Below are 17,472 nucleotides of genomic sequence, written 5' to 3'. Positions count from 1 at the left end.
GACTTCCAGATTGACTCCAGAAGTATCTCTGAGTGTGTGCTTGTTTCATAGGCCCAACATGGGAGTATCTGGAAGAACACTGGGGACTCAGGGACCCACCCTCCATTGTCTTCTTCCTGAACCAGGGTTTCATTGTAAGGCACTGTCCATCTCCCACTCTCAAACCAAGAATACATGGACTGTAGTATGGAAACAGGCTGAGTAGAGCCCAGAAGTCAATAGCAGTATATCCAGATTCCCTTTATCATGGGAGTTTATTGTATTTACAGTTTAGAGAGTTTCAGTAGGATTATACCAGTGGGTTAGAAAAGGAATGCAGTTTACTAAGGAAAAATTTCTAGAGCTTGTCTTTTGATCTATACTCTTTTGGGAAACAAGGATATAATATTTTGAAGTGTTTGTGTGTAGTGACAGGGGAGTGGGTAGGGATATGGTAATTTATAAGAAAACACTTAACACAGTACCTGGTATGTCTCAAACAAGGAAGTTTGACACTGTCAGCTATGCCTTGACTCTTAAATTCAAAGTCTTTTCTCTAGCTGGCTCCTTTCTAGTGTCATCTAAGTGGTTATGTCTCCTATTTGGGGCTTCCCCGGTGATTCAGGGGTTAAGAATCCGCCTGCAATGCAGGAGCCACAGAAAGACAGGGTCTCCATCCCTGGGTTGGGAAGATCCCCTGGAGGAGGGCATGGCAACCCACTCCAGTATTCTTGCTGGGAGAATCCATGGACAGAGGAGCCTGGCAGGCTACAGTCCATAGAATCACAAAGAGTCAGACACAATTGAAGTGACTTAGCATGCACTCACATCTCCTAACTTTAAACACCAACAAACAAAACCAAAAAGTTCTTCAGCTATGCTTCTTCTCTAGCTACTTACTCTGTCTTCGTCCCTCATAGTGGGACTTTTTTTCAAAAGAGGTTTCTGCTTCTTCACCTTCTGTTTCCTCCTCAGTCCTCTCCAGTATGGCTTTGGCCATTTCTGCATAGAAAACATTTTTTAAAGATTCACCTCTTCATTAGTAAATCCAGCGCACTTTTAAAATCTTCATCCTGGGGAGAACAAGTTGGCGGAGGAGTAGGTGGATGTGGAGTACGTCTCTCTCCATGGATACATTCAGATATACACCTTCAGACATAGAAGTGCATGCAGAACTCAGGACAGGAGTACCTGACCAGAAGAAAAGAATATATAGAACCACCAAAAACTTGGTAGGATGAAGCAACTAGGGGGAGAAATGGGAGTGTTAGTAGGACTGGACCTGCCCTCAGCGGGTGGAGGAACTGAAGCAGAGGTCTGATCCCCACACTGGGGCAATTGTCTGAGTCAGGGGAGAAACATTTAAGGCTGAGAGTGAAACAGCTGATCTGTGGCAGCCTAAATGGAATGAGAGTCAGACAGTCCTTGCTGGAGCCATACATATCCCAGACAGGGATGCAGTTCTCCTGGAAGATGCAGCAGCTGGGAGCTGGAGTTTAGGGATTGTGGAGCAATCCCAGGGAAAGTTCTGCTGTTGACTGTGGAGAGGCAGATCTAGGGGATGTGAAGGAGGAGATTGTGGTGGGAAATGCCTGTGGGGGAAAGCTGGGCAGCCATGGAAGCAAGGCAGTACTGCTGAGTCACATGTAGGGGATGGAGCCATCACCATAGTGTCTCTCTCCCCACACTACCACCATTGACAGCTGAACAGTAGAGAGGCTGACCCATCAAACGCCTGACGCACTGAACTATAGAGCAGGATCCCAGCCAGGGCTCCCTCTATATGCCTGACGCTCTGAACAGTAGAGAAGGACCCCAGGCAAGAGAGCCCTCTAAGTGCCTGAATGGACAGAGCTACGGAGAAAGACTGGCTAAAGAGGCCTTCTGATTGCCAGCTGCAAGAGACTCAAAAAAAGACTCTGATAAAGCCATAATGCTTGTGGTGGAAGCAATCAGTGTCCCTGTACAACTTGGCGCCACCAGGGTTCCCGCAGGCCAAGCAGCTGTGTCACCTTCACGCTCAACTCTCACTGGGGCAGAGCTGCCACAGGCAAAAAAAGTCTTGCATCTATACATGCAGGGTCACTTCGGTAGTGTCTGACTCTTTGTGACCCTGTAGACTGTGGCCTTCCAGGCTTCTCTCTCAGGGAGCGGAGGTTCTCCAGGCAAGAATACTGGAGCATATTGGCCAATGCTGGTTGCCATACCCTTCTAGAGCACTATATTTCCTGCTGTTCTAGCTGCCATCTTCCCTCAGTATCTGGTGCTGCCAGAACCCTTGTCACCCAAGCAGCTGCACCACCTCCACACCTGGCCCTCATGGGGGCAAACCCAAGTCCTCCAGGGAAGCCCCAGGAGCAAACTCCAGTGGACGACCCACATCCAGAGGTGGAAATAAAACCACAGTTGAAACCCAGGGGTAGTGTGACTAAGGAAGAAGACCCAAAACCTTCCCACCGGCTGTACAAGCTGCAGATTAAATCCACACAGTCAACTGGCCAGACTCTGTGTCTGTGGAATATATAAAAGGTCATTGAGAGCTGTCACAAAAGAAAACACACTAGTCCTGTTAGCTGTGGACATTGGAGGCAAGAACACACAGGAGTAGGACCAGATAAGAGTCTGAGCTGCCCTCACAGCAGGTCAGAGATCAGCACAGTGTCAGAGGGCATCCTAGGGAGGTGAGTGGACAGTGACTCCCAGTGAGGGAAAGGACTCTGACAGCAGTGACTCAAGAAAAACATGTGTTATTCTTATGTTTTGACTTGTTCTGTAGATTCTTTTGGATTTTTTTGTCTTCCTCACCCCTCCTCTGTTATAGTTGTTGATTTTATTGGCACTATGAAATCTAATTAAGCTTTTGAGTTTTGTGGGTTTTTTTGCCTTCAGTTACATTTTTCCCTCAGTCACATTAAAAAAAAACCATTTTTTATTGTTGTTATAAACCTTTGCCTCTACATTGGGCTTCTGCAGTTCTGTGGAATGCCCCCCCCTTTTTTTGTTTTCTCTTTTTTAGTTTTAATTTTTTAAACGTACTGTTTTTTCTATATTTATTCCTTTGTTTGCTTTTCCTACTGTTCTTTTCCCCTTGCAGTTAATCTTTAATGTATATAAATCTTCTTTATCTACCTCTTTGTAAACTTGCATATTTATTCTTTCTTTCTTTTCTTTCTCTCTTTTCCACTCAACGTATTTGTTAGTTTTATTTTCATTGCTTTATTCCCCACTTAGCACCTGCTTTAGTTTTGTTTTCCGGTTTGTGCTTTAGTTAGTTTTGTTCTTAACTGGTAAATATAATTTTTGATTTTCTTTGTTCACTGGGTCAGTCTGCTGTTCTTTATTTTTGTTGGACTGTTTTGACTTTGCTCATGGATGGATATGTATATGTATGTTCCATTATTTTAATTATTATTTGCCTGATTTTGTAACTGCCATTTGTCTGGGGTTCATCTTTGGCCTCTCATTCTTGGATATTTGTTTTAATCTCAGTTAATGCCATGACAAATCACTTGTGAAATCTTCGTTCCTGACCAGAGATCAATTTCTGAGCCTTGGGAGTGGGGGCACTGACTATAAGACCCTAGACTACTGGAGAACTAACCCTAGGGATATCACATAGTGAAGGAGAGCACTTGAATACAAAACCTGGCATCACCCAACCACCAGTAGCAACCTGTGCAGGACACCTCATCTAAACAACAAACAAAACAAAAATATAAACCTAGTCATCAGAAGACTGGATTACCACCTCACTCAGCCTTGCCCATCAGAAGAAAAACAAACAAAACCTCAGTACAAATCTCACCCTATTAAGCTTATACAAATCACTGGACCAACCTTAGGAGGGCAGAAACCAAAAGAAAGAATTAATTCACCTTGAAGTCACCTTGGAAAAGGAGACCTCAAACAATAAGTTTGAAGAAAGAAAATGCAGAGAAATACTGCACAAATGAAGGAACAAACTAGAAACACAGAAGTGAAAATAAATGAAGAGGAAATAGGCAAACTACCTGAGAACTCAGAATAATCATAGTAAAGATAATCAAAAACCTTGAAAACAAAATGGAGCAAATGCAAGAATCAATTAACAAAGACCTGGAAGAAGTAAAGGATAAACATACAGAGACAAACAACAAAATTACTGAAATTAATAAATCTCAGTTATGTTCTAGGAGGAATCAATAGCAGAATATCTGAAGCAGAAGAACAAATCAATGAGCTGGAAGAAAAATGGTGAAAATAAAGTAAAAGAATGAAAAGAACTAAGGATCGTCTCAGAGACCTTTGGGACAATATCAAACACACCAACATTCCAATTATAGGGGTTCCAGAAGAAGAGGAAAAGGGTGTGAGAAAATTTTTGAAGAGATCATAATTAAAAATTTCCCCAACGTGGAAAACGAAATAGTCTATCAAGTCCAAGAGGCACAAAGAGTCCTATACAGGATAAATGGAAGGAGAAACACGCCAAGACACATACTAATCAAACTAACAAAAACTAAAAGAAAGAATTTTAAAAGCAGCAAGGGAGAAGCAACAAGTAACATACAAGGAAAACCCCATACTCTTAACAGCTGGCGTTTCAGCAGAAACTCTGCAGGCCAGAAGGGAATGGCAACAAAAGGGAAAATCTACAACCAAGATTACTGTACCCGGCAAGGATCTCATTCAAAATTAATGGAGAAATAAAAAAGTTTTTCAGACCACCAAAAGTTAAGAGAATTCAGTACCACCAGGCAAGCTTTAACAACAAATGTTAAAGGGACTTACATAGTCAAGAAATACAAGAGAAGAAAAAAGATCTACAAAATCAACCCCAAGCAGTTAGGAAAACGGCAATAGCAACATATATATCAAAAATTAATTTAAATGGATTAAATGCTCCAACCCAAAGACAGACTGGCTGAATGGATACAAAACAAGATCCATATGTATGCTGTCTACAAGAAACCCACTTCAGACCTCAAGACACATAGAGTGAAAGTGAGAGGATGGAAAAATATATTCCATGCAAATGAGAAGCAAAAGAAAGCTGAAGTAGCAATCCTCCTATCAGACAAAATAGACCTTAAAGAAGATTACAAGAGAGAAGGAAGATCACTATATAATGATCAAGGGATCAATCCAAGAGGAAGACATAACAATTGTAAATACCTATGCACACAGCATAGGAGCACCTCAATATATAAGACAAACACAGACAAAAGGAGAAGTTGACAGTTAACACAATAATAATAGACTTTTAACAGCCCACTCACACCAATGGACAGATCATCAAAACAGAAAATTAATAAGAAAACACAAGTCTTAAAAATGATACATTAGAGGAGATGGATCTCATTGATATCTTCAGGACATTCCATCCAAACACAGAATACACCTTCTTCTCAAGTGCACATGGAACATTCCCCAGGATAGTCCACATCTCGGGTCACAAATCAAACCTCAGTAAATTTAAGAAAGTTGAAATCGTATCAAGCATCTTCTCCAACCACAGCACTATGAGACTAGATAGCAATTACAAGAAAAAATCTGTAAGAAACACAAACACATGGAGGTTAAGCAACACATTTCTAAATAACCAAAAGGTTACTAAAGAAATCAAAAGTGAAATCAAATTATTTCTAGAAACAAATGACAAAACAATGACAACTCAAAACCTGTGGGATGGAAGTTTATAGCAACGAATAGACAACCTAACTTTACACCTGAAACAACTGGAAAAAGAACAACAACAACAAAAAAAAAAAAAAAAATTAGTAGAAGGAAAGAAATAAAGATCTGTGCAGAAATAAACGAAAAAGAAATGAAAGAATTAGTAAAGATTAATAAAACTAAAAACTGGTTCTTTGAGAAGATAAAATTGACAAGTCTTTAGCCAGACTCATCAAGAAAAGAAAAAGAGGAGAATCAAATCAACAAAATTAGAAATGAAAAAGGAGAGGTTACAGCAGACAACACAGAAATACAAAGGATTATAAGTGACTATTATGAATAACTATATGGCAATAAAATAGATAACCAAGAAGAAACGGACAGATTCTTAGAAAAGTTCAATCTCCCAAGACTAAACCAGGAAGAAATAGAAATTAATGAACAACCCAGTTACAAGCACTGAAATTGAATCTGTGATCAAAAATCTCCCCAAAAATCAAAAGCCCAGAACCAGGTGGCTTCACAGGAGAATTGTATCAAACATTTAGAGAAGAGCTAATCCCTCTCCTTCTAATACTCTTTCAAAGAATTGCAGAGTAAGGAACGCTTCAAAACTCATTCTATGAGGTCCCTATCACCCTGATACCAACACCAGACAAAGACAACACAAAAAAAGAAAACTTCAGTATCACTGATGAACATAGATGCAAAAATCCTCAACAAATTTTAGCAAACAGAATTCAGCAAAACATCAAAAAGCTCATAACCATGATCAAGTTGGGTTATTCCAGGAATGCAAGGATTCTTCAATATATGAATCAGTGTGATACACCATATTAACAAATTGAAAGATAAAAACCATATGATCATCTCAACAGATGCAGAAAAGGCCTTTGACAAAATTCAGCACCCATTTTTGATTAAAACTCTTCAAAAAAAAATGGGCATAGAAGGAACCTACCTCAACATAGTAAAGGCCATATATAATAAGCCTACAGCAAACATTATTCTCAATGGTGAAAAACTTTAAAGTATTCAGCCTATGATCAGGAACAAGACAAGGGTGTCCACTTTCACCACTGTTATTCAACATAATTCTGGAAGTCCTAGCTATAGCAATCAAAGAAGAAAAAGAAATAAAAGGAATCCAGATTGGAAAAGAAGTAAAGCTCTCACTGTGACATAATACTGTATATAGAAAACCCTAAAGATAGTATCAGAAAATTACTAGAGCTAATCAGTGAATTTAGCAAAGTTGCAGGATATAAAATCAATACACAGATATCACTTGCATTTCTATATACTAACAATGAAAAATCAGATAGAGAAATTAAGGAATCCCATTCACCACTGCAACAAAAAATTAAATATCTAGGAATAACCTAAGGAGACAAAAGAAATGTACACAGAAAATTATAGGACACTAATGAGAGAAATCAAAGATGACATAAACTGATGGAGAGATATTCCATGTTCCTGGGTAGGAGGAATCAATATTGTGAAAATGACTGTACTACCAAATGCAGTCTATAGATTCAGTGTGATCCCTATCAAATTACCAATGGCATTTTTCACTGAACTAGAACAAAAATGTTCACATTTCATATGGAAACACAAAAGGCCCTGAATAGCCAAAGCAGTGTTGAGAAAAAAGAATGGAGCTGGAGGAATCAACCGTCCTGATTTCAGATTATGCTACAAAGCTACAGTTATCAAGACAGTATGGTACTGGCACAAAAACAAAAGTAATAGAACAATGGAATAAGATAAAAGCCCAGAAATAAACCCATGCACCTGTAGGAACCTTATTTTTGACAGAGGAGGCAAAAATACACAATGGAGCAAAGACAACCTCTTCAATAAATGGTACTTGGAAAACTGGACAGCTTCGTGTAAAAGAATGAAATTATAACACTTCCTAACACCATACACATCAGTTCAGTTCAGTCACTTAGTCGTATCCGACTCTTTGCTGCCCCATGAATCACAACATGCCAGGCCTCCCTATCCATCACCAACTCCTGGAGTTTTCTCAAACTCAAGTCCATCGAGTTGGTGATGCCATCCAGCCATCTCATCCTCTGCCGTCCCCTTTTTCTCTTGCTGCCGATCCCTCCCAGCATCAGAGTCTCTTCCAATGAGTCACCTCTTTGCATGAGGTGGCCAAAGTATTTGGAGTTTCAGCTTTAGCATCAGTCCTTCCAAAGAACACCCAAGACTGATCTCCTTCAGAATGGACTGGTTGGATCTCCTTGCAGTCCAAGGGACTCTAAAGAGTCTTCTCCAACACCACAGTTCAAAAGCATCAATTCTTTGGCACTCAGCTTTCTTCACAGTCCAACTCTCACATCCATACATGACCACTGGAAAAACCATAGCCTTGACTAGACGGACCTTTGTTGGCAAAGTAATGTCTCTGCTTTTGAATATGCTATCTAGGTTGGTCATAACTTTCCTTCCAAGGAGTAAGCGTCTTTTAATTTCATGGCTGCAGTCACCATCTGCAGTGATTTTGGAGCCCCCCAAAATAAAAGTCTGACACTGTTTCCCCATCTGTATCCCATGAAGTGATGGGTCCGGATGCCATGATCTTAGTTTTCTGAATGTTGAGCTTTAAGGCAACTTTTTCACTCTCCTCTTTCATCAAGAGGCTCCTTAGTTCCTCTTTACTTTCTGCCATAAGAGTGGTGTCAACTTCATATCTGAGGTATTGATATTTCTCCTGGCAATCTCGATTCCAGCTTGTGCTTCTTCAGCCCAGCATTTCTCATGATGTACTCTGCATATAAGTTAAATAAGCAGGGTGACAATATACAGCCTTGACGTACTCCTTTTCCTGTTTGGAACCAGTCTGTTCCATGTCCAGTTCTAACTGTTGCTTCCTGACCTGCATATAGGTTTCTCAAGAGGCAGGTCAGGTGGTCTGGTATTCCATACACATAGATAAACTCAAAATAGATTAAAGACCTACATGTAAGACCAGAAACTGTAAAACTCTTAAGAGTAAAACATAGGCAGAACACTCGATGACATAAAGCAAGATCCTGTCTGACCCACCTCCTAGAGTAACAGAAATAAAAACAAAAGTAAACAAGTTGGACCTGATTAAACTTAAAAGCTTTCGCACAGCAAAAGAAACTATGCAAGGTGAAAAGACAATCCTCAGAATGGGGGAAAATAATAGCAAATGAAAAAACTGACAAAGGATTAATTTCCAAAATATAAGCAGCTCATACAACTCAATGCCAGAAAAACAGACAACCCAATCAAAAAATGGGGAAAAGATCTAAACAGACATTTCTCCAAAGAATCATTCAAGTGGCTAACAAACACATGAAAAGATGCTCAGTATCACTCATTATTAGAGAAATGCACATCAAAACTACAATGAGATATACTGCCTCACACCGGTCAGAATGGCCATCTTTGAAAAGTCTGCAAATGCTGAAGAGGGTGTGGAGAAAAGGGAATGCTCTTGCACTGTTGGTGGGAATGTAAATTGATACAGCAACTATGGAAGACAGTATGGAGATTCCTTTGACAACTAGGAATAAAACCACCATATGGCTCAGCAATCCCACTCCTCGGCATATACCCCGAACAAACCAAAATTGAAAAAGACACGTGTATCCCACTGTTCATTGTAGCACTGTTTACAATAGCTAGAAAATGGAAGCAACCAACGTGTCCATCGAGAGATGAATGAATAAAGAAGTAGTGGTACATATACACAGTGGAATATTACTCAGCCCTAAAAAGAAATGCATTTGAGTCAGTTTTGAAGGTGGATGAACCTAGAACCTATTATACAGAGTGAAGTGAGTTAGAAAGATAAATATGGTATTCTAATGCCTGCAAGGCTGCAGTCCATAGGGTTACTGAGAGTCGGACACGACTGAGCGACTGAGCGACTTCACTTTTCACTTTCATGCATTGGAGAAGGAAATGGCAAGCCACTCCAGTGTTCTTGCCTGGAGAATCCCAGGGATGGGGGGGCCTGGTGGGCTTCTGTCCATGGGGTCACACTGAGTCGGACACGACTGAAGCGACTTAGCAGCAGCAGCAGCAATGCAAATACACAGAATGTAGAAAAATGGTACTAAAGAATTTATTTACAGGGCAGCAGTGGAGAAACAGACATAGAGAATAGACTTATGGACGTGGGGAGAGGGGAGGAGAGGGTGAGATGTATGGAAAGAGTAACATGGAAACTTACATTACCATATATAAAATAGATAGCCAATGGGAATTTGCTATATGGCTCAGGAAATTCAACCAGGGGCTCTGTATCAACCTAGAGGGGTGGGATGGGGAGAGAGATGGGAAGGAGTTTCAAAAGGGAGGGGATATATGTGTACCTGTGGCTTATTCATGTTGAGGTTTGAGAGAAAACAAATTCTGTAAAGCAGTTCAGTTCAGTCGCTCAGTTGTGTCCAACTCTTTGTGACCCCATGAACCACAGCACACCAGGCCTCCCTGTCCATCACCAACTCCCAGAGTCCACCCAAACCCATGTCCATTGTGTTGGTGATGCCATCCAACCATCTCATCCTCTGTCGTCCCCTTCTCCTCCTGCACTCAATCTTTCCCAGCATCAGGATCTTCTCAAATGAGTCAGCTCTCCACATCAGGTGGCCAAAGTATTGGAGTTTCAACTTCAACATCAATGCCTCCAATGAACACCCAGGACTGATCTTTAGGATGGATTGGTTGATCTCCTTGCAGTTCAAGGGACTCTCAAGAGTCTTCTTCAACACCACAGTTCAAAAGCATCAATTCTTCTGCGCTCAGCTTTCTTTATAGTCCAACTCTCACATCCGTACGTGACTACTGGAAGAACCATAGCCTTGACTAGACGGATCTTTGTTGGCAAAGTAATGTCTCTGCTGTCTAGGTTGGTCATAACTTTCCTTCCAAGGAGCAAGCGTAAAGCAGTTACCTTTCAATAAAAATTAAAGTAATTAAAAAAATTCTTCATCCTGCTTTTTTAACAGAATTTTAAAAGTCTATTATTTTCTGAAGCATTTTTTCCCTTTGCTGCTGTGTTGCCATACTTTTGATATTTTGTCTGTCTTGTGACTGTTCCTTCTTAATTTTGTTTATGTTTTCGTCTTCCTGTCATGTAGAATTCCACAAGGCTTTTGTCTTAGTTTCTTCTCCACTCCTCTTACTTTAAAGATTTTGATGAAATTTGGCCTTAAGTCTTTTTATAATGAAAATTCTGATGAAACCTAAATGCTTTTTTTTTTTTTAATGACTTTTGTTATTATGAAAATGATTTACACTTACAACAATACGTTTTCAAGCATCATGGAAAAGTACGAAGATGTAAGAAAAAATTGTCCCAAATCCCACCACCAGGAAATAAGCAGTGTTGATATCTGGCGAGCATTGTTTTAGACATCCCTATTCAGAAATCATAATTATAGTTTAACATTATTTAATGTGTCAGAATTACTTTAAATTGCTTTAAATCCCTAAAACCTTGTTTAATAGGGTTGTTTTCCCCATTTCACAGATGAGGCAGAAAGAAGGGAAGTAACTTGCCAGGGTCATACAGATATTATTAGTTAAGTGTTGGTAGTGCTATTCAGGAGAAGGCAATGGCAGCCCACTCCAGTACACTTGCCTGGAAAATCCCATGGACAGAGGAGCCTGGTAGGCTGCAGTCCATGGGGTCGCTAAGAGTCGGGCACATGACTGAGCGACTTCACTTTCACTTTTCACTTTCGTGCATTGGAGAAGGAAATGGCAGCCCACTCCAGTATTCTTGCCTGGAGAATCCCAGGGACAGAGGAGCCTAGTGGACTGCCGTCTGTGGGGTCGCACAGAGTTGGACACGACTGAAGCGACTTAGCAGCAGCAGCAGCAGCAGTGGTATTCAAGTGCTTCCCTTGTGGCTTATTCGGTAAAGAATCCTCCTGCAATGCGGGAGACCTGGGTTCAATCCCTGGGTTGGGAAGATCTGTAGTAGGGCATGGCAACCCACTTCAGTATTCTTGCCTGGAGAATCCCCATGGACAGAGGAGCCTGGTGGGCTACAGTCCATGGGGTCGCAGAGTTGGACACAACTAAATGACTAAGCACAGCACAGCACAGTGCTGTTCAAGCTAAGAGAGCTTGGAATTTGGTAAGTCAGACCAGATCTAAAAGGGGCATCAAGTGGTACCTGTCTGTTTAGGTTGCTTAAATTACTTATAAATATTGCCTCAGAATGAAGTCAAGCAGGTAGTTGGACTACGCTTTACCTCTTAGTTGTCAACATTTTGGCTCTAAGTTATTTGTTCCATATGTATTAACAAAAACTTGTCTCAATTTGGCATTTTTAACATTATATTTTACTATTTTAGTATATGAAAATGATGATCAGCTCCTGTGGGACCCTGAATACTTACCAGAAGACAAAGTGATTGTGTTTCTTAAAGATGCATCTAGAAGAACAGGTGATGAGAAAGGTGTAGAAGCAATTCCTGAAGGATCTCATATAAAGGACAATGAACAGGTACGTGAATAAGAAATAACTTAAATTTTTCCCAAAATACATTAACCCCATATATGTATAAGTGCTGTCACAGTATTTTTCTATCCACCAATGTTCTATACAGATGGTGTCTGACTTAACAAAGGATCAGCCTAAAATTTTTTGACTCTATAATTGTGTGAAAGCAATATGCATTCAGTAGAACTCATGCTTTGAATTTTGATGTTTGCCTGGGCTAGGGTTGAATATCTCTTGTGATGCTGGGCAGTGGCAGAAAGCCATACCTCGCAGTCAGTCATGCAGTCACAAGGGTGAACAACTGATACAACCATTCTGAATTCATACAACCATTCTTTTCATTTTCAGTACAGTATTCAGTAAATTACGTGAGATAGTCAACACTTATTATAATACAGGCTTTGTGTTGGATGATTTTGCCCAGTTGTAAGCTAAGTAAGTGTTCTGAGCACATTTAAGGTAGGCTAGGCGAAATGATGATGTTCAGTAGGTGAGGTGTATAAAGTGCATTTTCAGCTTAACATATTTTCAACTTAGGATGGGTTTTTTGGGACCCCTTGTAAGTAGAGGAAGCTCTGTAATATCATCAGCAAGGAGTCTGAGGTTGTAATCTGCATAATATATGTAGTATTGACAGCACTTAATTTTGGTATTTTAGCCTCAGTAGAAATTTTGATATTTTGTATGTATTTTTTTATTAGGCATTTTGAACTTCCGTTGCATATCCCAGAGAATCTGTGGATATCATTAAGCTAGGAATACTCATCTGGGATAATGTAATTCTTTACCTAGTAGAACAGTGCCTACCATGGACCTAATAACAGCATTATATACTTTACCTTTTTCACCAGTGCTTTTCATTTCTGATTGTTTAAAATTATCTTTGAATAGGAACATTAAAAATAAAAAAAGGACTTGTGATTATTATGATTTCCTTTTATTTCTAAACTCCTAGAAAACCATGCCGCTGCCAGAGGTTTGCTTATCCAGTATTTTCTACATATTTAGAGGCAGTTAATTGTCAGGAATGAATTACGTTTGTTTTCCTTTAGTGGTTTTTATGTTGCAGTCACTGGAATTATTTGTCCTCCAGAAAGGATGGAGACACTGGATTCTAGAAAAGCCTTTACTCAGTTAAGAAATTGTCACCTTGAATTGTTCATAGTCCAGGTTACATATTGAAGCCTTTTATTTTTCTAGGCATTATATGAATTAGTTAAATGCAATTTTGATACAGAAGAAGCATTGAGAAGATTAAGATTTAATGTAAAAGCAGCTAGAGGTAAGCATAAATATTAACTTTTTGTTTTCACGGTGTAGCAGAAGTTTAAACTTTAAGCTATTAAATTTTTTGAAATTTTAAAAGTTTAAAAAATTTTAACTAGGTATATCCTAAATTTAATAATACTAATCTTTCTGAATTTAGTTAAGTATTTGTTGGATAATAGTTATAACTTGTTAAACAACTTGTATGTAACAAGTATTACACAACGCATTATGGGGAATGGGGTGAATATTGTCCTTTCCTTCATGAGAAAATAAGACCATTTAAATAAAAATACATAGTGCCTTTCAGTTTCAAGGCATTTACAAATATTTTCTTACTTGATCTTGGTAATGGTCCTGTGAACTGAGTAAAGTGACAGATGTTACCTTCACTTTAAAATTGATGAGAACTGAGGTCCAGTACTTTGGCCACGTCATGCATGCGAAGAGTTGACTCATTGGAAAAGACTCTGATGCTGGGAGGGATTGGGGGCAGGAGGAAAAGGGGACGACAGAGGATGAGATGGCTGGATGGCATCACTGACTCAATGGACGTGAGTTTGAGTGAACTCTGGGAGTTGGTGATGGACAGGGAGGCCTGGCGATTCATGGGGTCGCAAAGACTCGGACACGACTGAGTGACTGAACTGAACTGAACTGAGGTCTTTTTGCTGAGGCAAGCATGATTCATAAATAATGAAGCCATAGCTAAAATTCTTTTGTTACTCTAAATTGGCTCCCACCCCCATTTCACTAAGAGTACTGTTTATATATCATTGTGTAACCAAGGAAAGAGCATTCATTCAACAAAAATTGAAGGGCCTATTAAATTGTGAGGATTTAACTATAAACAAGGCCCCTGACCTCTCGGTGCTTGGAGCCTAGGTAGGAAAGCTGAAAAATAGTTCTGAGTTCTTCCAAGGAGAATTCAAGGGTGCAGTTCAAACTTACTACAGTGGGACTTTACCTAGTTGGTGAAAAGAATGAGGCGGTAAAAGAAAGCCTCTAGAACAATATATTTTTACTGGGCTATAAACGAATTAGCTAGGTGAAAGAGGGTATGAGATAAGAGGCATGCAGTAACCTCTAGACAAAGGGAAGAGCATGCACAAAGTCTAAAGAAAGAAGGAAAATAATGAGTTTAAGGAATTGAAAGGTGGCTGGTTTAGTTGGATCATAAAGAATAAAGAGGAAATGGCCTAAATTGAGCTTGAAGAGTTAGGGACTAAATCATCCAAAATTTTATTAAATAAGGATGTTTTATTACTTTTATCTTTTTAAGCCATCAATAATAGAACTCAGGAGTAAAATATTTCTGTTGTTACCAAAAGTTATATTTTTATTTACAGTTTTGTTATGTGCAGGATTTGGGAGAATATTGCTTAACAGTTTCCTTCCCCCACTTTCCCCCTACCCTGCCCCAAATTTTTTCAGAGGAATTATCTGTTTGGACAGAGGAAGAGTGCAGAAATTTTGAACAAGGGTTGAAGGCCTATGGAAAGGACTTTCATTTGATTCAGGCTAATAAAGTAAGTAATGATATATGTTGTCTCTTTTTATAAAAATAAGTTTAGTTAACCTAGGTCATATGAAATCTACTATATTTTCTAATGTTAAAAGTTCTGTAGTGAATATATAATATGCTAGTATTTAGGAAATTATTATAAGCATGCCTAGACTCCCTGGCATATATTTGCCAAGTAACTGTTCCCAGTGTGGTATTTATTGGAAACTTTTAAGAACTGGATGTTTTAAACTATGTTCATCAGCTCCTGGATGGGATGTGTGAGTACATATCATGCCATATGAATATCAACTATACAGTGTTAATTTATATCGCCCCAAATTTCGTAATTACTTACAAATTTATTTAGGCTTAATTCTCTTAAACTGAAATCAGGTAATATTTTTAATAGAACTGCACAATTGTAAAGAATAAAAAATTGTGTTCCTAAGGGAAATTAGGACAGGCAAAATTAAAATCTCAAATTTAAATATGGCAAATTAAGTAATGTCTAGGCTTACGAATGTCACATTTTTAGTGAATATAAACGACAAGGAAATTGGCTTTACATGTGTCCTTGAAGATGGTATATCAGATGTGTGATGGCTTACCTAGGGTGATGTTGAAAGTATCTGGGCTTTATGGGCTTGAGTCTGAAGCTCTATAAATAGTCTGTCCTCATCCTCTTTCATATTTCTAGATGTACAGTATCTATTGTATGTTCCATAAATAAAATAGTTGCTTACAAATTCTCGATTTTTCTCAATTTTGGTGTTCTTTAGTTTATTGTTGATAATTTTGTTAATTGTGTTATTTGACATCAGACATAATAAGAGAGAAATTTTGCATCTTAGCATTGATATAAAAGATGTAGCCAAACCATGTTCATGTTGTAACCAAATCATTTGATATTCTCCAATATAGTGATTTCTCTGTGAAAGGATTGTATTAGGCTAATGACTACCTATATATGTTTCTGATTTAAAGAAAAGCAAATGATCTCATGGTTGAAAGGGCCAACATTTTGAAAAAGTTTTCTAGCATTCCTGCTTAAATTCAAACAATACTGACCCAAGCATGCTATGGAGGGGAACCCCTGGGGATGATAAGCTGATGTAACTCACAGGAGCAACACCCACCCCACCCCCCCACCCCCCCGCCAAAATCCTTTTTAAGGAGTAAGAACTTAGTAGGTGACTTAAAGCTTTTAGCCAAAAAAAGTCTTAACATGATATTGAAATAAGACCTTGATTTCTTATTTATGAAGAATATTTGGGATGGTGGTATTTCAGTGTTACAAAAGTCATCTGACCTATACCTAACTCACAAGTTTGTTCCAGTGAACCATAGGGAGGACAGTTCTTAAGAGGGAGAATAGTCCATTGAAAATATTCTTTGTTTTTACACCTGGAATTGAAATTTGGATCTTAATCATAGGTTGTATTATGCAGACTTATTTAATTGACAGTTTTTCATAATACTGTTAACTTTGGCATTCCACATAATGTCTTTTCAATTTTTGCTTTCAGTAAAGTACAGTTGACTTGACAGTTGTCTTCTAGAATAAGATTCTAAAAAGGAAGCAAAAAACAGCTTGAGAAGGTGATTGGGGTTTTTGTTTTTAAAACACTGATAGCTTTGTCTTAAAGCAACATGGGCCAAGTCATGAAGTGGAATCAGAGTGGCAGAAAGAAAAATAGGTGCCACCTAACAAAATAGGGATGTCATAAAGTTGACCTTAGGTCTAGTCAGTCCCACAGCAGATACCCAACTTCAGGACCAGAAACTTAGGAGTTAAATCATATCATCTTCCATCTCAAACACTCATTCAGATACACTTTTCCTTTTAAACTCCCAGTATTTTCTATGCAGCAACCCTACCAGCTCTACAAGCAAGGTAGCAAAAAGGAAATTTTGTCAACATCATCTGCCTGTCCCATATATTTAATATGTGTAAGGGGAGCCATTCAGTTCCCAAATAGGTATAACACAGTAAACCACTGGAGTGATTTTGTAAACAAATATTCAGTTCAGTCGCTCAGTCATGTCCAACTCTTTGCAACCCCGTGGACTGTGGCATGCCAGGCTTCCCTGTCCATCACCAACCCCCAGAGCTTCCTTAAACTCATGTCCATCGAGTTGGTGATGCCATCCAACCGTCTCATCTTCAGTTGTCCCCTTCTTCTCCTGCCTTTAATCTTTCCCAGCATCAGGGTCTTTTCAAATGAGTCAGTTCTTCATATCAGGTGGCCAAAGTTTTGGAGTTTCAGCTTCGAGCATCAGTTCTTCCAGTGAGTATTCAGGATTGATTTCCTTTAGGATTGTCTGGTTTGATCTCTTTGCAGCCTAAGGGACTCTAAATAGTCTTCTTCAACACCACAGTTCAAAAGCATCAGTTCTTCAGCACTTAGCTTTCTTTGTAGTTGGACTAAACATCCATACATGACTACTGGAAAAACCATAGCTTTGACTAGATAGACCTTTGTTGGCAAAGTAATGTCTCTGCTTTTTAATATGCTCTCTAGGTTTGTCCTAGCTTTTCTTCCAAGGAGCAAGCATCTTTTAATTT

At 39.1% G+C, this 17,472-nt stretch overlaps 1 protein-coding gene across 8 annotated transcripts in view; it reads left to right on the top strand.

Annotated features, from left to right (window-relative positions):
* Window positions 1-17,472, top strand: part of MIER1 (MIER1 transcriptional regulator) — a 72,747-nt gene that overhangs the window by 44,648 nt on the left and 10,627 nt on the right. For all 8 annotated transcript variants that reach the window (XM_005895791.3, XM_070367873.1, XM_070367874.1 and 5 more), the window contains 3 exons: window positions 11,985-12,136; window positions 13,334-13,415; window positions 14,834-14,928. In XM_005895791.3, coding sequence (XP_005895853.2) covers window positions 11,985-12,136; window positions 13,334-13,415; window positions 14,834-14,928 — 329 coding nt within the window. The remainder of the gene's footprint in view (window positions 1-11,984; window positions 12,137-13,333; window positions 13,416-14,833; window positions 14,929-17,472) is intronic.

This window comes from Bos mutus, chromosome 3 (assembly GCF_027580195.1).
Source record: "Bos mutus isolate GX-2022 chromosome 3, NWIPB_WYAK_1.1, whole genome shotgun sequence".
Lineage (NCBI taxonomy): Eukaryota > Metazoa > Chordata > Mammalia > Artiodactyla > Bovidae > Bos > Bos mutus.
Note: the sequence above shows the minus strand (reverse complement) of the source record. Positions and strands in the feature narration are given on the sequence as shown.